Source organism: Cucumis melo, chromosome 5, assembly GCF_025177605.1.
Source record: "Cucumis melo cultivar AY chromosome 5, USDA_Cmelo_AY_1.0, whole genome shotgun sequence".
NCBI lineage: Eukaryota > Viridiplantae > Streptophyta > Magnoliopsida > Cucurbitales > Cucurbitaceae > Cucumis > Cucumis melo.
In genome coordinates, this window is record NC_066861.1 from 23,829,146 (window position 1) to 23,851,457 (window position 22,312).

A 22,312-nucleotide genomic window follows, 5' to 3' on the forward strand; every position below is an offset into this window, starting at 1 on the left:
ACATTTAAAATTGTTGGTTGAATTTATTCTACTTACTAGATGATCAATGTTTTACCTAATGGAAGTTATGCGTTGAGTGTCTAGGCAGCACACCTTCATTGGTCACATAAAGTTACATTTGGGGTGGGGCATGACATGCCTTCTTAGCTAAACTTGATGCTTTTTGGCATTGGGTTATTATGAGCAAGTTACAAGTATGATCCTCATGCGCATGTGATAAAAGTCTATTAGCTCTTTCCTATCCAGAAAAATTAACTCGTCCTCGAGTTAGACAGACAATTGAAACTCATATGGGACAAAACAAGGAAAACAAAATGCTAGTGAAAGTACTGTTGATAGTCATAGGCGTAGGAATATCTATATGACAGGACTTGTTTCCAAATTTTTCTAGAATAGGAAATCACCTTAACTTTTTAATGGAAGTTTAGAAAAAGAACCAACTTGAAATTTGTTCTTGTAAATTTACACCATCATAAGGCTACCGATCTAAAAAGTAACATGGTAACTATGAATATCAGCTTGAATCTTATACTATTCGTTGAAGCAATCAGACCATTTACAACTTCTCATAAATTTGTTGAATATAATCAACTAATGGTCAACCTCGACGCTAAGATCAACATTAGAAGGTAATTTAGGAAGGTGAAATGTAAGATAAGTAGGATAAGTATAGATAACCTCAAATGAACACTTCCCAGTTTGCATGTTAATAGTTAACATATGTAAATTCATCTTTTTGAAGGGAAAGATCCCACTTCCTAAGTTGATCCCTTCTTAGGCACTGAGTGAAGAGAGATTGCCTAATGTTCTATTGGTCACTTCTATTTAACCATTTGTCTTTAACTTTTCTCCAAAAAACTTTTTTTTAAAAAAAAAACCCATATATTTAAGATCCATGTGTCATGAACAATGTTTATAAAGTAGATTATCAAGTTTAAGGCATCTAATGATATTTTACAAGATATAAAGTGTGTCAATATAACAAAGATATTACACTAATGAAATAACCCTAAGATATTACACTAATGATATATCCCTAATATTAGTAAGTATAATAATCAATCTTTACTCTCATCTTGTTCTTCCTCAATTTCTTCTTTAACTTCTTCATTGCTTTCTTGAATTGTTAAATTTCGCTTTTAAGGGCAATCATTTGATAGATGACCAACTTTCTCCGCACCTCAAACATTTAAGATTCCTATGTTGAATTGTTAAATTAAATAGAAGCTTGGCTTAATATTCACAATCGAATGGAGTGGTGAATTAGAGTGTGGAAGCGTACCTACTTGCTTTTGTGGAGTGAAACCTAAGGAGTGGGTTAACTAGTTACATTGGGCTGAATACTGTTATAACACTACTTATCAAAGATCCATTGGAAATACTCAATTTCAGGCAGTCTACGGGTGTTCACCTCTACCTTTGATTTATTACGTAGAAGTTGAAACCTCTAATTCTACCCTTGATCAACAACTCAAAGAAAGAGATGTGACCTTGGGGGCCTTAAAAGTGCATCTTTGGATGGCTCAAGATAAGATGAAGAAATATGCAGATTTGAAAAAAAGGCATGTAGAATTTCAGGTGGTTGAAATGGTGTTTTTGAAAATCCAACCTTATAGACAAGTCTCATTGAGGAAGTGGAGGAATGAGAAGCTATCACCCAAGTTTTCTGGACCCTATAAGGTGTTTGAGAGAATAGGGGAAGTGACATACAAACTAGAGTTACCCATATCAACATCCATACATCTAGTATTTCATGTCTCTCAACTAAAGAAGATGATTGGAGAACATACAGAGGTACATCCATTAATTCCTTATATTTTGGAAAAGCATGAATGGATGGCTACACCGGAGGAGGTGTTTAGATATCGAAAAATCCAACAACAGAAGTTTGGGAGGTCTTGATTAGCTGAAAAGGATTACCACCTCGTGAAGCTACTTGAGAAAATTGTGATGGTTTTTAACAACAAGCCTGACTTCCACTTTGAGGACAAGGTGATTTTAGAGGAGGAGAGTAATGTTAGACCTCCAATGATATTAAAATATAACCAAGGTGGGAAGACAGAGAAAGCACGTTTAATTGAGAGTGGGCATGATAAAGTTGGGGCCCATAGTTAGTTAGAAGAGAATAGAAAGTTTAAATAAAGGGGAGAGCATCTATGAAGGGAGAGGAATTTTGGTTGAGTTGGGTGTTCATCATTCAGAGAAAAGATCAACAAAGAGAGAGGGTTCTTTTTTTCTTATTGATGTAATTTCATTTTCCAATTCATCAATTCATTATTATACTGATGTTCATATCACCAATTGAATAAAAAACAATCTTATCAGTGTTTTATCATAATTTAGGAATGTCAAATGTAAGATAAGGAGGATAAGTATAGATAACCTCAAATGAACACTTTCCAGTGGATCGATTTTGCATGTTAATTATTATTATATGTAAATTCAACTTTTAGAATGGAAAGATCCCACTTCCTAAGTTGATCCCCGTTTTGGCACTAAGGAAAGAGATGTTGCCTAATGTTCTATTAGTCACTTCTATTTGACCATCCGTTTGAGGATGGCTAGCAGGATAGTACATCAAGTTTGTTCCTAACTTTTCTCCGAATTTTTTTTAAAATAATATATTTAAGATTCATGTGTCTTGAACAATGTCTATAAAGTAGATTAGCAATGTTTAAGACATCTAATGGTTTTTTACAAGGGAATTACCCGTTGAAAGAGATTTTGCTAGCGAAAAAGTTTGGAACAAAAAAGTACAAAGCTTGGAAATTTTTGAGGCGATGAGAAGTTGGAAAATAAAGACAAAAAGTAAAGTTTAATTTGAGATGAGGGTAATATGGTCTTTTACTTTTAGTATTATTTTCTAATTAAATAAAAAGAGAAAAGAGAGGGAAATCTAGAGCCCTTCTCCTTCTCCTCTTTCTCCACGCACGCAGCCCTCCCTCTTCACCTGCCAATTTCTTTACTTTTTCCGTCCGCCCATCAGACCAGCCACCGCCGACCATTACGTCTTCGCCGCTGCAGGTGTTCGTGCATCATTTCCGTCGCATCCGACAAGTCGAATGTCCGATTCTTCAACCGCCACTCTCGTCCGCGGTTTCGACTGGTTGCGCCGCTGCAGCCGCGTCTCCCCCACTCGTCGGAGTTGGCCTTCTTTTGAGGTTTCGCCGGAATTCCAAGAGCTTGCCGACGACGCCAACAATCACTCGCTATTCTTTAGCAAGCCGATTCGCCGTTAGTTTCATTCTATTCCAACCTTCTCTTATCAGATCTAAGATTTGGGGTAAATTTTCTTTGTTTTAGTTGTATTTCTTGAAGAGTTCGATTATCCATTAAGTTTAGACTTAGTTTAACAATACCCATTACTTTTCATTGTTAGATTTGGAATCTTGGGAGATTTTTGCTGCTGTCCAACATTTAGTAATCTGGGCATTTTCACACGACTTAGGTAAGATTCTAAGCTTTATGGAGTTGGTCTTGAGTATCCATCTAATTTTAGTGATCATATTGAATAATCCATGGTGTTGGATGCTAGATTTCAAAGTTTGAAGGTAGTTATGGTACTGTCCATTGAAGTTTAGATTGATGCTAGATTTCGAAGTTTGAAGGTAGTTATGGTACTGTCCATTGAAGTTTAGATTGGAAAGTTTTGGAGTAATTTTGTTGAGTTGTACTTGAGTTCTTGAATGTCCATTAAGTTTAAGCATTAAAATTGAATTACCTATGACACTCGGGTCCTAGAGTTGAATGTTAAAGGTTGAAAATGGACTTTCCTATAACTTTGGAGTTCACTATAACCTTCGAAGCTTAAAATAGTTGTAGGTACTAGTTTCGAATTTAGAAAGTCGTTAATGTGCTATCAAGGCGATTTCGACCCGGTATTGATAAGGTTTTAGATAAATTTAGTGGGTTCTCTCATAGTTTTTAAATACCCATTTAGTTTTAGCCTGAATTTGATTTTACCCATATTGTTTTGTATGAGGAATTGAAGATTTAGAGAACTTGGAAGCATTGATCAACACGGTTGAGGTTGTTTTAGATGAGTTGGGGTAAGTTCCTAAGTTATTGTCTTGTTAGATTGATATTGAGAATGTTAATGGATCTAAATCTACAAGGTATGGATATTGGGTATAAGAACGTTGAAATGAAAGACCCAATAAGTTTGACTTAAGTTTGGACATTTATTTTGTTAAGAATTTAGATTTGAGGTTTAAGGAGTTAAAGGTGGACTTTTAGTCTAGTCTAAGAAGAGGGATTACGAGAGGAAATTCGTACTCCTCCAACAGCTTGTGAAGAGTGGATTGATTTCTCTGAATTAGTGGAGGCGACACTAAGAGTAGAGAAAAGTGTGAATGAAAGGAAGTATGAAAGAGAAGCTTCCAAGAATGTACGTACGTTCAACATGTCGAGCAATTATTGAAACCAATCGGGTAATGGAAGAAGTGGTAGATTTGCATCGGGGGTGTCCAGTAGAGGGAATTTTAAGTCTCAGTATAATGGTTCTTCTGTTTCTAAATCTAGATCGGGCGGAGGAGCTTAGAGATCGAGTGGTTTTAGTCGTCCATATATCCTACGGGAGCTTCTCATGTCGTTCGATTTGATGGGGTAGTATCGTGGTTTGGTGAGAGCAATGTATGTTATAACTGTGGTCAACCTGGTCATTATCGTAGAGATTGTTCCCATATGATACCAGAAGGTAATACTATTCAGAAAACTGACCAAAACCCACAAGAACAAGTGGTGAAGGCTTTAGTGGGGTAAAACAGAAAGGATCAGTGGGTCGATCTCGTTAGGAAGGGAAGGTATTTGCAATGACACAACAGGAGGCAGCAAATGCACCAGACGTTGTGACTAGTACGTTAACTGTATTTAATAAGTCTGCACGTGTCTTAAATGGATCCTGGTGTAACACTCTTTTGTTTTTATTATGTTTATTGTTGGGGTCGATAGGGAGTTAGAATGTCTAATTGAGGAATTGTTGATAAATACACCTGTAGGTGGAAGTTTCATAGCAAACAATGTGTCCCAAGATTGCATTATGCATATTGATTGTGAAACATTAGTAGTGATTTTGATTCTCTTAGACATTCAGGAGTTTGAGGTTATCTTGGGCATGGATTTTCTGTCTAATCACTATGCCTCCCTAGATTGCCATCAGACAGAAATTGTTTTCAAACGCCCGAGATTTTTTTCTGCGGTCATAGAAAAATACTTTCCTATGTGATCTCTGCCTTAAAAGCTAGTAAATTGTTGAGGAAAGGTTGTATGGCCTACTTAGTGCCTGTGATGGATACACAGGTTAGTAAGTTGAAGCTTGAAGATATACTAGTGGTAAGAGAATTCCCGGATGTTTTTCTTTAAGAATTATAAGGGCTACCACCCGATAGAGAGATTGAATTCTCAATTGATTTGGTGCTTGGATCGACACCCATTTCACAAGCTCCCTATAGAATGGCATCGACAAAATTGAGAAAGTTGAAATCACAGTTGTAGCCTTCAAACAATAACAAGCTATAATATCCCAAGAACAAAACAAACACAAGTGAAGTAAATAACAAAAAAACAATAGACGGGATGGCCATTTAGAGAGTCGTCTCTCCTCCAAAATAAGGTCTCACTCCCAAACCATTCCCTCCTTCACACTGAATCCCAAAACCCTACAAAAAGCCCTTCAGCAAGTCCTCTCCCCGATTCTTGCTTGTCAAATTCCTTTCTTACTCTTCTTTCCTTTCATATACTTTCACAATGGGAGGTCTTACAAAAAATTAATAAGAGGGGTATCAAATTTGTCTGGGCATGGAGTTGATCTTGCAAAGGAATCTCAAATTTTTCACAAGGAAAAGCTGATGCCTTTTCAATTAATGAAGATAAGGGGTGGACTTCAATATTTTCTTCATTAAATTTTGGTTGAGAATCCAAGTGGCCAATCAAATTCTGAAAAGTCGAGAGAGGAAGATTTGAATTCTCCCATGGTTCATTATTAGATAAGAAATTTTCTTCTCTTTCACTAGTGTCGAAAACTTGTAGCAAAGATTCTCTTTCATCAGAATTAAAATCAACATCTAACTTGTTGGTTTCTTTCTCAAAATTCTCTTCCCCTCCGATTGGGGTACTTGGAAGATCAGCCAACTTCAAATGCACGAGGGATAATTCACAATCTTTGAAACAAGGAACTTCCCCATTGACTTCTCTTGAAGGTAGCAAAGCTGTAGCATCTTTTAAGGGAGAGTGACTTCTTGACTACTCCAAGTAAACTGAGGGGTCTCTTGAAGTTGGAATATGAACTTGAATTGAATGAAAGTAATCCAAATCGTGGGCTGGACTATCAGATTTTCCTGCTCTCAAAAGTAGCAGGCCACCTTCACCTGATGTGATTGTCCAGGGTCTCCAACTCTTGAAGGCATCCTTAAAGTCCATGTCTGTTAAGGTGATTGAGGTATCTAGAGTGGACGCTGATGATGTAATTGTCACTTAGACTTTGAGAAGCATTGTTGCTGGGTCTATGGTTTGTGTTGTCTCCCCTGATAAAGGCTTCTTCCAGATTCTTTTTCCTTCATTTCAACTTTTATGGATAACTCCACGAGGGTTTGAGTTGGATTTTTTTTAGGTTGGAGGATTTTGCTGAAAATATGGAGTTCTGGATCTGTCTCAATTTGTTGATGTGATGTCTTTAGTTGGTGACAAATTTGATATTTTCTAGATTTGGAGTGGTCTTCTTACCATGTTGTCAAAGTTGATGGATTAATTCTTCGTTTATTCCCCCCTCCAACTTTTTTTTGCTTCCAATTCAATGATTTTGCTGGTTTATATAAAGCACTGTGTTTCTCCAAATCTGCCCCAAGTCAAGTTGTTTGCCCTCATCACATGGCTGTTTGTTTTCATCATTTCAGATTCAATGGTTTTCGTTCAAGAGCAAAGTTGTTCCATAACTGGTAGTTTTTAATTGTATTTGCTTTATTTTTCGACTCAGTTCAGTTAAGGGCTGCTTTTGGTTATATTTGCTTTATTTGGAAAAAAAGCTATAATCATTAAAAGAATGTGCTTGTTTACACCAATATTAAGCTAGAAATAGGATTTTTGTCAATTTAAGCTTCAAATGAACTTTTTTCATTTTGAAAAATCTAATGTCTTTAATTCTATATGGTCCATAAAAACACGGCTATTGTTGAGGCAACTAAGCTGTTTTCCGTCCTTGTAAGGATCTAGGAAGCTCGAACACTGACACAAGATACGGTGACCCGCCCATTTTTTAAAAAGTAGGACACGACACGTTGGAGATACTCTTTGTTTATTAAAAAAAAATATGTCATTCAACATATTGTGAAATATTCCATTTAAAAACATCAAAATAGCAAGTTAAACACCATATATTCATGAATTTATGCATGAAGGTTTGGTCGTGAGTGTTTGGGTGTGAACGCTTTTGGTGGTGGAGGTTTTGGGTAGAGAAATGAGGAATATTGTGGCTGTGGGAGGTCTGTTTTTGATGAAAAGAAAAGGACAAAGACGGTCGTAATAACCCTAAAATGTGGGATTGATGGTCTTCTTTGGGCTGGGATTTTAAGATGTTAGTTTTGATTATTTCTTTTTTTCAAATCCACAGGTTCCATGTTCCAGACATGTCTGGGCGTGTCTGAAATTTAAAAATAATAATCAAATAATCGACACGCTAATTAGTGCATGTCGGAGTTGGACACATGTCCAACACTGACACTTGGTCATCTTAGGAGTGTCGGTGCTTCTTAGGTAAGGATGATTTCTAAGGAATGTGTGCAGCCAATTCCTTAGGTTGGAGGGGAAAGCAGGGACCAACTGAAAGCTGATTGAAAACATACCCATATTCTATAAGAGAAAGGGCAATTCATGAACGGTCCTGTGTCTCAAAGTCCATGTGGCAGAATCAGTAGCAAAATTTATTATTTTTCTCATACATGTCTGTTTAATATACATAACTAGTGTTTGATGCGTCTAACAAACGGTAGACCTATTTTTACTTTGTACAATTAATTTCTAACACATCTTTTGCACTAACAAGTGTCTTTAATTATCTCTTGGGCCTTTTGTATTCCTTTTATTATATCAATCAAATTGTTTGTTTCCCATCAAAAAGGACGGAAAAAGTTTGAGTATGTTTTCTTCAAATTCATACTTCTCTTTCGTGCTTCAGATTTGAGATGACAACAATTGCTGCTTGAATTTCTGCACTACATCACTTTTTATCAATTCCTTGTGTTCTCCGAAACTGAGTTTTGTTTCATTGTACGTTTTGATTTTCAGAATGTGGTGATAACGGAAGACGAAATGGATATTGGAACAGGAAGATTAGTTGAGTGAAGGGATTTCATTTTGAGGATGCCATATAAATGTTGATTTTTTTTCTACCTGCATGTCTTGTTATTCCACAAATGAGAAGTTGAGATAGTACTTATGGATAGCGAGTTACAGAGATCATTTTCTTCAAGAATAAACCGTAGAGGGGAGCGAAATATTCAAAATCTGCATGCTAGAGGTACTTAGAAATATTTAGACCCAGTCTACTGTATTTTTTGCAATTTGAACTGTGAGTTAGGTTATGGAAGATGTGTTGGGATCGATGGGTTTTGTTGAAGCTTAAGATTTTTGTTTCTTGGCTTATAAAAAAAGGTTGAAACACCACATTTGATGCCTAAACTTTTATAAAAGTAACCATTTAGTCCTTGAATTTTGATTTGTAACGATTTAGTCCCCGAACTTTCAATTTTATTACAATTTAGTCCCTAAACTTTACTGCATTACAGTTTAAACAATTTAGTTCATATTGTAGAAACTAATACGAAAATTTAATGAGATTTCTTGCATAAGTAAATCAATAAACTAATTGGAGACTTGATAATTTTATAAATGTAAAGTGTACGTCATAAAATAATAAAAATTGATGTCAAATTTTGATGAATCTTTTTTACGTTGGGGCTAAATTATTACAATTTGAAAGTTCAGGGACTAAATCATTACAAATCAAAGTTTAGAGACTAAATTGGTAATTTTACGATAGTTTGTGGACCAAAATTGTTTTTTAATAAAAAAAGATTTAGATGTTTGTTTCAGAGGTTTTGGATGTCTTGAATGGGATATTCCTGTTTCATGATAGATAAAATTGAAATTATTCAAGAAAAATGAAGATCTTTGGGTTGTTATGGTTGCAGATGTTGAAGGAGGTTTCGTTTCTCCTGAAAAATTGCCTTCAGACCACCCAATGAAGATAGTATGGAAGAAGGGGTTTATTCGATTGTTTCTTGTGGGTGGAATTTTATGGATGTTGCTGATTCTCACTGCCTCCCTCCTTCATGTTTGGTCTTGCCGTTCTTCTATCACTTTTTTCTCCGGTATTTGTAAAGAAAACTCTCTTGTATTTACGTCTTTAGTGTTTTTAAGTCTTGTTTCAAGATTATTTAATTTATGCTTCAATGTTGAATGTGATTTCTTTTTGTTTCTTGATATACAGCTATTTGTAATAAAGAAAGTAAGGTTTTCACGATCTTAGACTCAATGGGAATAATGGCAAAGGCACAACACCGTAAGTGCTATCCACTCTTTTGTGTTTTGAATTTTGTTTTTAGTTGTCATCAAAATGATGTGTAGAAAACTTTAGTGTAATGTTTAGATACTGATATTTATATTATTATTTACTTAGGTTGTTCAATTCCCTTGATGGATGAAGCTGATAAAGTAGTTATCCCAAAAGGAAGAACTCCTGATGAAATTGTCAAACGACTTGTCTACATCACTGAAGCTGAGTACTCAATAAATGGATCTCAAAAATCGCCACTGTTTGGAGGACATCAGAACTGGACACAAAGAGAGGAAAGCTTTAAACTAAAACCAACCATGAAGGTGGGACAAAATGTCTTTTTTGTCCATATCCTAACCCAGTTATCTTGAATGTTTTTCATGTGTTTTTTGGAGTTGATTGTAAGCTAGTTTGTCACTGCTTTTGTTTTCGAATCAGGTGCATTGTGGTTTTATGCGAAATGGTGGGGCTGAAATGGTTCCTGCTGATATCAAGTATGTTAAGAAGTGTAGGTTTGTTGTTGCCTCAGGAATTTTTGATGGATATGATGTTCCTCGACAGCCTTCGAATATAAGCGTTCGTTCTAAGGATCTATTCTGTTTTCTTATGGTGGTGGATGAGATTTCTATGCAATTTATAAGAGAAAACGTTACTGTTGAGGAAGATAATGATGGAGGAAAATGGGTTGGTATCTGGCGCCTTGTTTTACTAAAGTATCCACCCTATGATGAGCCAAGAAGAAATGGAAAGGTTCCAAAGATATTAACTCATCGGTTATTCCCACAAGCACAGTATAGTATCTGGATCGATGGTAAAATGGAGTTGATAGTAGACCCTTTGCTCATTCTAGAAAGGTATTAATTTTTATTAACTGTTAGCCTTATTCTACACATATATTTTGTATTCTAATTATAAATACATTCCCATTTCTTTTCAAAGTATACCTACGAAGGTATAATTTGACCTAATTAGATGAAGCCAGTTTTTTGCTAGCTGCTGTGGGTGTGGGGAGGGGAGTCTATTTACTTTATAAGCACCAAGTGGGATTGTGAGACGTGCTAATTCAAGATCAAGGATCAAATTTTTGCAAATACCTTCTCAAATCTTATGAATGTCTTGTTAAATTACTTTTCATGCTAACCTGCAGATACTTGTGGCGTGGGAAGCATTCCTTTGCCATTGCTCAACATAAGCATCACCATAGCATCTACGAAGAGGCCGATGCTAATAAACGAAGGAAACGATATGCACGCCCTCTTATCGACCTTCACATGAAAATTTACCGATATGAAGGAATGGAGCCATGGAGTCCAGAAAAGAAAACCGTTAGTGGTAAGCCATGGAATTCCGTGCGTTTGTGGAGCATACTTCCTAACTCATTGTCTTATGTGCATAAAATGTAGTATTGATTACTTTATGAAAAAATGGCAGATGTTCCAGAAGGAGCCATCATTATAAGGGAGCATACAGCAATGAGTAATTTGTTTAGCTGCTTGTGGTTCAATGAAGTACACATGTTCACACCAAGAGACCAACTGAGTTTTGGGTATGTGGTATACAGGCTAGGGGATTCTTTCAAGTTCTTCATGTTTCCAAATTGCGAGTATTACTCGCTTTTTATTTTGCACCCACATACAAGAGAACACTCTTCTTTGATAGAGTGGGTTAAAGATTGGGATCAACTTAAGGGGAATATGAGCAATATGAAAGAGTATAAACAATGGAAGCAGCGTAACGCATCAACTAGTTTGATAGAGACTAGGGGAGGATTAGGATTGTGGACTCCTTACCCTGGAAACCTTGATTCAGTTGTACTTCCAACTGTGGTAAGATCATCAAAAGCAGGTTGAATAATATTGTTTGCCAACTGGAAAGAAAAGAATCTTCCAGTTTTCTGTAATATTTACCTGACAAATTCTTGAGGGGAAGGATGAAGAAATTTTGTCCTCATAGTTCCTACTTCCCATATATTCATAATAGACTTGCTACCACTATCTGTGGCTCTACTTTAAAGGGGTAGTGAATGCTATTGATTTTTTTGGATCCATTCTATTCTAATCTAATCTAATCTCTCGTGATTCACAACGATTGAGGTAAAGTAATGAAAAGGTTATAGTTATATAACACATCCATTTTGTGGAATGTCAAAAGATTTCACGAAATCAAGCACCGTGTATTAATTGTGGCATATTTCCTTTAATTTCGTCATCTAGATTTGTTTGATGATGGTTTTTTTTTTTTTTTTTAGATAAATTATATAGAAGTCCAATAAAAACTTAAAATGACCCACTTTTTGATACGATGAAAGTTCTACTCACCACCAACTGAAAATTACAAAATTTTCTTAATTTTGACAATTTAATAAAACTTATTGACAACCCACTTCAATTTATTGTATCATTAACATTATCAATCATTGATATAACTATGATTGATATGTATATCATTGACAAAAAAATTATTAATATTGGCAACATGCTCAAATTCACTGATTGATATACAAAATTAAACCTGGACTAGCTAACTAAAAATTGAGTCATATATTTGAACACATTTTCCAGTGTTTCCGACAGAATTATCTTTCAAGTCCTTCAAATAAACATACAACAGCCATATTTCTCATATTCCAAAGGGACAACCACATCATGACATGAACCTACCTACAAACTCACTGTCCCTTTTCGAAAAAAACCAATTCATTCCAAAAAAGGGGGGATAGATAACTTTCTTCTTCCGTTTCATAGCATATATTTTTTTCTTCAAAACTTTGTTCTTTCTTCTTCCGTTTCGTAACATATATTCTGGTAATGTTCCTCCTATTTTGATTTTTCACATATGCTACTGAATAATACATTTATGTTTTGTGATTTGTTACATATATACTGTAAAGGTCCAACTCCTTATACTAAGTCGAAGTCATTACTAATCAAAAGTAAATAAAATTTCTTAAATTAACAATAGAAAATAAAACAAAACCTCAATTACTCCTTATACTCATAAACGAATGTATGTAAAGATAAAATTAAATAAAATCCTAATTCGGGCCCTATCTAGTTTTTTAAAATGAAGTAAAATAAAATAGAAAGTGCATCTGATCAATGACATAAGGCGGAAGTAAAAATGATCCTTATGGCTCGCCACGGTCACTTCTTGTCATTCTCCAGCTTCCTCTGCCCTTACCTCTACCTCTGCCTGTAAAATTAAACAAGAAAGAGTGAGTATAAAATATCCTCAGTAAGGGACCCATTACTAGTCCCACTAGGTGTGTTAACTTCCTATTAGAGTCTTGTAAAGTAGTACCCCTAAACTGGCATGTCCCCGAATATGTGCAAATCTGTGATCCCGTAGGAACATATCTGGTCTTCGGTGAACCCAAAGGAACACTTAGGACAAACTAGTCTTTAGTGTACTCGAAGGAAACACTAAGACAATTGGGTTGTGAGTGACGTCGAATCACTCATAATCATGTCTATGTCTATGTCATATTGAACTGGTGATCCCGTTGGACTACACAGTCATAAAATGTGGTGATCCCGAGGGACACCCATGCGGGTACGACTCTAATAGCTAAAACTAACAGCACAATCTAACCATAGCATGTAACATAACATACATCATCATAAACATGGCATAAACATCGATCATATCATCCTTAATCAAATATTTTCATCAAAGACATAACACAGTCGTCATCATCAATATATTACCTGTAACAAACATGTTAACAACCATCGTCATCAATCACCCATATAATGACAATCATTATCAATAGCATCAAGTTATGCATTTTAGCTATCATTAATGCATAACCATAAATGCATTCGGTCTCTTAAATTCAATTCGAGGATCTAGTAGTAGAATCTCTTACCTGGAGATTTGCTTAACCCAAAATTATCCTAACAGTCACGGTCAAGCTTCCCAAGGGAAAATCCTAAACAATAAGGGTAAATAACTAAGTTTAATAATTTAACTCGCAGTTGATTAAGGATCCAAAAAGCTAGTTGATTTAACTTACCCAAAGTCGACGTCGAATTCGATTTACACTTAGTGGACAAATTCCCAACTCCGTTTCCAGTTAAATCTAACCAATTTAATCCAACATTAAAAATCTCATTAATTAGAGTCCAAAAATCAATATTTGTTGGGCACTAACCAAAACCCAACTCAAACTTACCAAAAATAGGTAAAAAGCCAAAAATAACTTGGTGGCTCAATATGGCTTCGCTAGGGAAAAATTGGCTAGGTGGCTCGACTAAAGGAAAACAAGTGGCTCGACTCGGTAGGAAAAACGGGTCGATGCAAGGAAAGGGGTGGCTCGGGTGAGAATCGACTTGGCAGCTGGAAGATGGCTCGACGCGACTCGACTGGAGTGTACGTGCGGCTCGGGTACGACTTACGGGGATGCGACTAAGGATGGATCGGCTTCCAACGAACACACGACGCAGCCAGCGGCTCAGGTTCGTGGCAATCTCCAACATGGCTGGGTGGAACTCCGACAATGCCACACGCGACGAATAACAAAGACAGCTGGCTACTCGATGACGTTCAACTTGACGGAACAACTTGCGGTGGCTGACGAAACGCTAACGGCAGCCAGCTGGGCTTCGACGGCGACACACGAAATAGTAGACAAAGGCAACTTACAGACGGCAATGACACTCACCTCGGATCTGCGACTGAAAAGCTCGGGAACGATAGATCGGCTTGACAGTCGACGGGTTGCGATGGAGTAACAGTGGAAGCGACTGCGATCAGCTATTGGACGGAGGCGGACGACGTGCGCGGTGGAGGTTGGTCGAAAAAATGGAGGCGACAGTGGCGGCTTGCTAGGATTTTTAGGTTTGTGAAACTAAAGTTTTGTGAGGGAGATGATGAATGGTGGTGTTCCCAAGGCCTATTTAATAATGTAAATAAATTATTTTTCTTTTTCTTTTTCTTTTCCTTATTTCCTAATTAAACCAATCAAAACTTCTCTCACTTCACCCCTCAAATCCCCCTTTTAAATCAAATATTCTCACTCTCTCCAATCACATCACTTTATTTTTTCAAAAATATAATAACCTTAAATAATTACATTATCTTTATAATAGAATTATTTTATCCTTATTTTAATTAATTATATACCCAAACATATAATTAATCAAAATTCTTTCAAAGAATAATATTTGCCCTTAAGTAATTATATTATCCTTATAATATAATTATTTTAACTTCACAACCAATTAATTATACACTCAAATGTACAATTAATCAAATTTCCACAAATACAACAATTGGATATTTTCCAAAATATCTAATAAGTTCCAATTTCTACCAATCAAATATTTCAACACTTAAATAACACCCAAAAACTCAAAAAATAAACTTAAGATAATTACAAATAAATTACCTTAAATTTTATGCATTGGTTTGCTTATTGGATGTTTCTTGTTGCTCTAGAATATTGTATTTATATATGTGTAGAGTATGTGAAATAAGGTGTCTTTAGACTTCACAATCTTCTTTCTCTTTAGAAGTGGTTGCGATATTGTACTTGATGGGGGGGGGGGGGGGGGGGGGGGGGGTTATTCATTGGTTTGTTTGTTGGATGTTTCTTGTTGCTTTAGAATATTGTGTTTATATATGTGTAGAGTATGAGAAATAAGGTGTCCTTAGACTTTACGATCTTCTTTCTCCTTGATATTGTACTTTGTTGGAATAATTTAAGGGTACTAAGTTTAAGATCGGTGGGGGTGGGGGGGGAGTATGGGGGAGTTGAATAAGTTTTTATGCATTGGTTTGTGTGTTGGATGTTTCTTATTACTTTAGAATATTGTGTTTATATATATTGTTGAAGTGTTCTTTGTCTAAAAGAATATATTTAAAATTAAAAGAGAAGATTTATTTAAAAGAGAAGATAATCAATGAATATTTTATTCTCCTATATTTATGGACTTCAACTATCTCCAAGATATAAAATAAGTTCCTATTTTTTAGGGATCTTATTTTAGAAAATACAAGTCGGGTTATATATGAAGAGAGTTGAAACGTGTGCGAAAATAGAGAGAAAGGTTTTGGTGCTGATACGAAGAAGTTACTTCTGATTCATCATTGAAGCGACTACCGTTGTAACAAAAGGTTGTCTAATTTTCATGACTTCTGGAGCAACATGACTACCAAAAGTAGAGTTCTGCAGATGAGTAATATACATAATGAATCTGTGGTTGGTTTGATTAATAATTGAGTCACGCATACGTTCAGGGGGAGCCTGACCATCAGACGTTGTTGACGGAAGTCTTCTTTATTCCAGGGGGAGCCTGGAGTCTAATGTTAATACACATGTCATATAGTTATAGTATTGAGAAGTATACATAAGCTATATTGATGTTTTGATGTTTACGATGACTATTAATGAAATTACTCATCTGAGCAGTGTGCATCTCCCCAGACGTAGGCAATATTGGTCGAACTGGGTTAACAAAGTCTCATGTGTTATTCTCTTCTGATGTCTCACTAGTTATTACAAATGTTATTAACTGCAGTCGTAACTGAAGGGTCCTTGATTATACTCTACTGTTTTTCATATGTGTAGAGTATGTGAAATAAGATGTCTTTATATTTTACCATCTTTTTTTTCTTTGAAAGTGGTTGCGATATCATACTTTGTTGGAATAATTGAAGGGTACTAAGTTTAAGATTGGCGGGAGTGACAGTGGGGAGGTTGAATAAGTTCTAATGCATTATTGGTTTGCTTGTTGGATGTTTCTTGTTGCTCTAGAATATTGTGTTTATATATAAGTAGAATATGTGAAAATAAGGTGTTGCTACTCTTTACGATCTTCTTTTTCTTTGAAAGTGGTCGCGATATTGTACTTTGTTGGAATAATTGAAGGGTACTAAGTTTACGATTGGCGGTAGGGGGGAGGGGGTGAATAAGTTTTTATCCATTATTGGTTTGCTTGTTTGATGTTTCTTGTTGCTCTAGAATATTGTGTTTATATATGTGTAGAGTATGTGAAAATAAGATGTCTTTGGACTTTACAATCTTCCTTTTCTTTGAAAGTGGTTGTGATATTGTATTTAGCAGAATGTGAATGGTTAGCTCGCCTTAAAGGCACTTTCAGTTTAAAGGGTCCTTAGATTTCTATAGCATAAGTTTAAAAAAAAAAAAAAACAAAGAAAGAAAGAAAGAAATATCTCTAATAAAAAATGGTATAGAATCTCTCAAAGTGACCATTTTAACTTTTTGTTGGAGGACTATGTTAACTTTTTGTTGGAGTTTATATTTTTATGGATATTTATGTATGAAGAGAAGAAAAGAAAAATCAAACCTAGGTTCCCCTTGACTCATTAAAATTATGATTAGTTTCCTTGGTCTTGTGCATCTTTCCTTGAGTCTCATAAAAATGGAGTTGCAACTTCAGAGTGGTCAAATTCCAAAACTTGGCTCTTCAAACGAGTGTTTTCTAGGAAATCCCTCCAGCATAAGCTTTTAAAGAAATGTGGTTGTCTCAATTCCACATAAGTAGGGGCATTTAGAAGGCTAAAGTTCCTAAAAGAGAAACTTCTTCCTTTGGCGCTTGCCCAATATTGGTTAATTTGTTGCCATAGAATTCAAAAAGGTTTCTAAACTTTGTTTTACTTCCCAGCGGGTGGTAATGGCATTGTGCTAGAGCTATAAAAGACAAACGATATTACTTTATGTTGCTCTTATGTTTTTAAGAGTTGTAGAACTCTCTTTCAACATTAACTAGTGCTTTTCTAAGACAACCATTCAACTCCTCTTCAATTTCTTTGTGAACAATTTTAAGGCTCTTTAAAATCGTTTGGAAGCTGAGACTAAAAAATAACCATTGAACTTCTCTAAGAGATTCTAGTTGTTTTCAGGACTTCTAGGACAATTGTTTTTCTCTTCGACGTGGTATTCTTCGCCAAAAGAGTATTGTAATTGTGATTTTCATTTATTTAATACAAATTGTGACTTTTTTTTAAACCCTCTGGATTTGGTGGGAGATTTCTCATCTCCCCACTATTTTATCTCTTTTCCTTAATTAAGTTTGTGTCCTATAAAAAATTATGCTGAAACTCAGATAATACTTCATTTCATAAAGCAATACGATAACATCTCAATTCATAACTTCGAGCCACAAAAACTTTCCAAATGTGTGAGGCCTTATTCGCGTACCCCCAATGCGATAAAGACCCTGCAGCAAGGATACTGAATGAAGAGATTCTTGATCGTAGTATATATTATACAAAAGGAGTATGCATGAGACCTTAACCCGAAGGAAGAAGTCTGGGTAGAGAGGATCCTTACTAAGAAATCAATTCGGATAAAAGTATAGAATATTCTACGAGGGAACGCACAAAAGGAAAGAAGGCGACACGGAAAGAAGTGCTTAAGTCTAAGTTTCATTACGAAAAGGCAAGCGACGCGATAAGAATAAGCTAACGAGGAGGAAAACATTAGTAACCTTTCTTCCATTGGCGGAAGATTCATAGATACCAACTAATCATGGAAGGCATTCAAAACGTTTCTTCCAATGGCAAAAGGTTCGCCAATGTTCTACTCATGAGAACTACTCAAAGACAATATTGGTTACAGAGATATGCACCTGGGTTAGGAAGAATTTCCCATGAACATTTATTTATAATTCATGTACAAGAAAAGAAAGATTTACACATAAATGGAAAGTTTTTGAAATCATGTTGAAATCTTATTTGTCACACATGAATATACTTAGCCTCAACGTCCTCCTTCTCTGCTTTTAGATTCCTCTTCTCGTCTGGTGATTCCTTTGACCTGCTGCTTAGTATTATGGATCTCTTTTCTTCACCTTCATCCAAAAATCTAAACTCTTTTCAGACAAAACTCCTTTTTCCTTTTCGGCCTTTGGCCCTTTTTATAGTAACCTCCCACATCGAAGGGTCGTTTCAACACTTTACACGTGTCTCCCTATCGACTCGTCGTGTCATACAGTCAACTCAAACTTGACACGTGAGCTATCATCAGCGGCGATTGGACTTTTCATTACGACACACACCTTATCTCTTTGGGAAGCCAAAATCTTTAATCGCATGACCCTTTTATCTTCTTAGGAAGCAGTAGACATTTATTTCTTAGTGAGTGGTCAAGTCATCCTAATAAGACATTTCCACACATCCTTCCTTGGCATATGCATTTTTTCTTGCATTACTATTATAATCATCAACCAATCATCAATATAACAATTACACAGTTTGCATCTATCTCATACTACACAAACTTATTTGTATATTTTGCAACAATGGTGATTCTTATCGTTGCAAGATTATTTTACAAATTGGAAGTTTGAAATTTTCTTCATTAACTCTTCATAGCAAAATGGTATAAACATATTAATTGCTTTCTCTAAAATACTTTGCATACCATTATATACCAAATAAAAGTATTAGAAAGAAAAAGGATTGAAGAAAGAAACGAACAATGGAAAAATATTAGCATAATCTCAATGTATGTATACTTTAAGAATAAAAGAAAATAATTCAAGTTTCATGAAACTTCAATGTCTCAACCATTCCATTGAATGTGGAAAAACATCAAACACATATGGTGAAACCCAAAAATGTCAATTCAAAAAAAAGTTTTAAAAGTGAATCTCTAAAAAAGAAAATAAAAACGAAAAACATCTCAAGGAAACTTAAGAATAAACCTCATCAAATAGCATTATTTAAGCCAACCATCTTTTGGGCAAAAGCACTTTGAAAGAGCTTGAAGTCGTCCATTTGGATGAAGTGAAGGCGAGGTGATGAGATGAATTGAGTCAAAGAATGAGAACGAGTTTGTGAGTTTTTTGAGGTGAAATCAACATTGATATCTACAAGGCTCTATCACAAGTAAAACAACCTATAATTGTCACGCCCCCTCCTAGAGCTTCTTCCCTAAAATCTTAACCTAACTCTAAAAGAGGGTGCAAGGGCTGGCTAGCATTGCCATATCTTGACAACACTCACCAACCAACTAATCTATCTAACCTAACTAGTAGTCACAACACAAATGCATGCTTGAAAGGAACAACAACACAAGCTACATGCTTTTACTAATAATTGGGACTACTAGTTGCAACTTTTGTGATACATCAACATAAACTTAAACATGATAATAATCTTTTCACTAGTCTGACCCACAACTTCAAAACTTTAACTATAAACATAGCCATGCTCACTCTGAACCCTACATACTGATCCAAGACTAACTCACATTATATCTTAACAATTTCTATCAAACTGATTGACTGGCAGCAATAAGCTCAGCATTAGGAAATGCACAATCCATACATGAAAAGTGAGAAATCATTTGAAAGGATAAGTTAAAAGACTTAGTGAGTAACGAATTTTATAAAATTTGCTTTCTAAACCAGTTATGCATAAATCTTTTGCTTACAGAAACATTCAAACAGTTGAAAATCATTTCATAAATGTGATACTTGAATATTATACATTTGGTAACATTTCATAAACATCATTTAACCATTAATCCACAATCTGTTCTTAACATTAAACCTAGACGACGACAACACCTCATCATCAAAAGATGGCCTAGGTGTCAGAACACGTCATCGTCAAAAGACAACTTTCTCTCAACATAGGAATAATTTTCACTGTATACTTCTCATAGGCACAACAAAGTGTGCCTTCCTCCGATGTATTTAAGCATAGCCTCATCAACCTTCACATCAGTAGCAAAATTAGCCAAAATATTTGCACATAAGGCCATAAAGTATACATATAACATACAGGCATAGATTTATTAAAACATGCTTGAAAACATAGCTTGAAGCATATGATTGCTTTAAAATCTTTCTTCAAGCATGATCATAAACATACTTTTAACATAACATAAACTTTGGAAATCAAGCTTAAATTCATGGTTTGCTAAATCATGTTTTCAGCTTTCACACACTTTAAACACATGCTTGGCAAATCTCAAACAAATCAGTAGGCTCAAACATATATTCTCAAAGCATACTTAAAATATCGTTAATAAAATAAGTTTAGAAACTATTTTAGAAGTTCACTTTGTCATTAGCTTGTGGAACTTTGAAATCATAATTATAAATCTTAAGCATTTAGGTAAAACATTTTAATACAAGTCACTCACAAACTTGTGATCTAAGAAGCATGGACATGGGCACGACAAGATACGGCGATACGCCCATTTCTTAAATAATAGGATACGAACACGTTGGGGATACATTATATTTTAAAGTTAATTTATTTATAATATAGGTAAATTTGTCATAAAATACTAAATGTTCTTCATTTCCTCAACAAAAAAAAAACGAAATGTTCTTCACTAAAAAAAGCATAAAATGTCATTGTGTCATTATCAATTGTCAAGTTAATATTTAACCATTGTAGTTTGCAGGAGTACAAAACATATTATGTATATCTAACATTCAACCTATAACTAAGTTAGCAATTTAAAATAACAATAGAAAATGGAAAGTGATTTTCCATACAAAAGAATAAAATATTAAAGACTAATAAAAAACTAATCTCTCAAATCTCAATGACATCTTCATCTTTATGAGCACCATCCTCTTTAATAATTTCAGCCTCCAACTCTCGATCATCTAAAGATAAATTAGCTACTTCAAGCATGTCCACATCTTCAAGCGAATTAAAAGCATCTCTCACAATATCCCATGACATGGTTTCTCCTTTTAAATATTCTAGAGTTTTTCTAAACAAAAGGTGAAGGTTACTGTAGATAGATACTAGATCCTCTACACGTTGAGGTGTCATTTTATTCCTCTTAATGGAGTTAATAAAATAGTATGTGCTCCAATTTCTTTCACAACATGAAGAGGGTGATGGTTGTCCTAAAACTTTAAAATCAATCTTTTGAAGCATTGGTGTATAAGTCCCATGAGTTGCCCACCAACTTCTAGGATCTATAGTGTATCTCTCGCATATGGAATCATAGTCATCAAAATCTTCAATTTTTGTAGAAAATTGAGCAAATTCTACATTCACTTTTGCATAACCCTTGAGGCTACTAAAATACCTCTCATACACTTCATTCTCTCTCTAGTTAGTTTCACATCTTGATGTGGAGCAACTCGATTAGGATCTTCTGTAAGTCATTCTTCACTATAATATCAATATAAAGTTTAAAAAAATGTTAAACTCAAAAAAAATTAATTAAGAATCAACTTAGAATGTGCTAAACTAAAATCAATTAAATACATTCATTCAAAGAATATGCTAAACAGGGAAGTTGAGTATTATTCTTGTTCCAACGATCAATGAGAATGTTATACACCTCATTAAAAAAAAAAGAGAATTCACTTGGTTGCAATCCTTCATGTTTATATATCGACATTTTCACTTTTTCAATCATTGTATCCCACATGTCATACACCAAATGTAATTAAAAAAAGTATGTTTATATCACAAGCTCTAATCATGTTGTATATGGGTGAAATGAATGATAAAATATAATTAATTTTGTCCCACCAAATGTCATCGAGCACCAACTCCTTTACATGCCTTGCTTTCACCACATCATCTTCTCTATAATCTTTCCATTTATCATTGATGACCATAGCTTGTAAGTCGCCTTTAATAAAGCTTAAACCTCTTTGGCATAATAATAACAAATGCAAAACGTGTTTCAACTATTAAAAGCAATTTAAGAGGCATAAATTTATTAAACACGACGAGTCTTATGGAATGGTTCATGATAAAAAATTTCACTACCATGACATATCCTCAACAATATCAGAAATCTAACTATACTCT

General features: G+C 35.0%; 1 protein-coding gene and 1 long non-coding RNA gene across 4 annotated transcripts; one reads left to right on the forward strand and one right to left on the reverse strand.

Moving 5' to 3' along the window:
• Window positions 1–2,864: 2,864 nt before the first annotated feature.
• Window positions 2,865–11,594, forward strand: LOC103492844 (probable hexosyltransferase MUCI70). Of its 3 annotated transcripts, none has more exons than XM_051085392.1 (10): window positions 2,903–3,283; window positions 3,380–3,448; window positions 3,992–4,049; window positions 8,278–8,509; window positions 9,183–9,362; window positions 9,482–9,553; window positions 9,671–9,870; window positions 9,986–10,401; window positions 10,695–10,879; window positions 10,979–11,594. In XM_051085392.1, the coding sequence occupies exons 4-10, from the start codon at window positions 8,428–8,430 to the stop codon at window positions 11,395–11,397; spliced, it is 1,554 nt and encodes a 517-aa protein (XP_050941349.1). In that variant the 5' UTR covers window positions 2,903–3,283; window positions 3,380–3,448; window positions 3,992–4,049; window positions 8,278–8,427; the 3' UTR covers window positions 11,398–11,594. The 3 variants fall into 3 exon arrangements, with proteins under 3 accessions (XP_016902389.1, XP_050941349.1, XP_016902390.1); XM_017046901.2 differs by lacking the exon at window positions 3,992–4,049 and adding an exon at window positions 6,891–6,932; XM_017046900.2 differs by lacking the exon at window positions 3,992–4,049 and having other exon boundaries at window positions 2,865–3,283.
• Window positions 11,595–12,568: 974 nt separating this feature from the next.
• LOC127149602 (uncharacterized) lies at window positions 12,569–14,400 on the reverse strand. The gene is made up of 4 exons (XR_007821276.1): window positions 13,722–14,400; window positions 13,563–13,628; window positions 13,416–13,478; window positions 12,569–12,739 (listed from the first exon to the last, which is right to left on the reverse strand). It is a non-coding gene; the product is annotated as an uncharacterized LOC127149602 (long non-coding RNA).
• Window positions 14,401–22,312: the final 7,912 nt, after the last annotated feature.

Excerpts from the sequence above, each read along its gene's own strand:
- LOC103492844 (XM_017046900.2), top strand. The coding sequence starts at position 8,428 with ATGGATAGCGAGTTACAGAGATCATTTTCTTCAAGAATAAACCGTAGA. Across the intron at positions 9,871-9,985 it reads AACTAAAACCAACCATGAAG|GTGCATTGTGGTTTTATGCG; the intron begins GTGGGACAAAAT and ends TTTTCGAATCAG. Across the intron at positions 10,402-10,694 it reads CCTTTGCTCATTCTAGAAAG|ATACTTGTGGCGTGGGAAGC; the intron begins GTATTAATTTTT and ends GCTAACCTGCAG.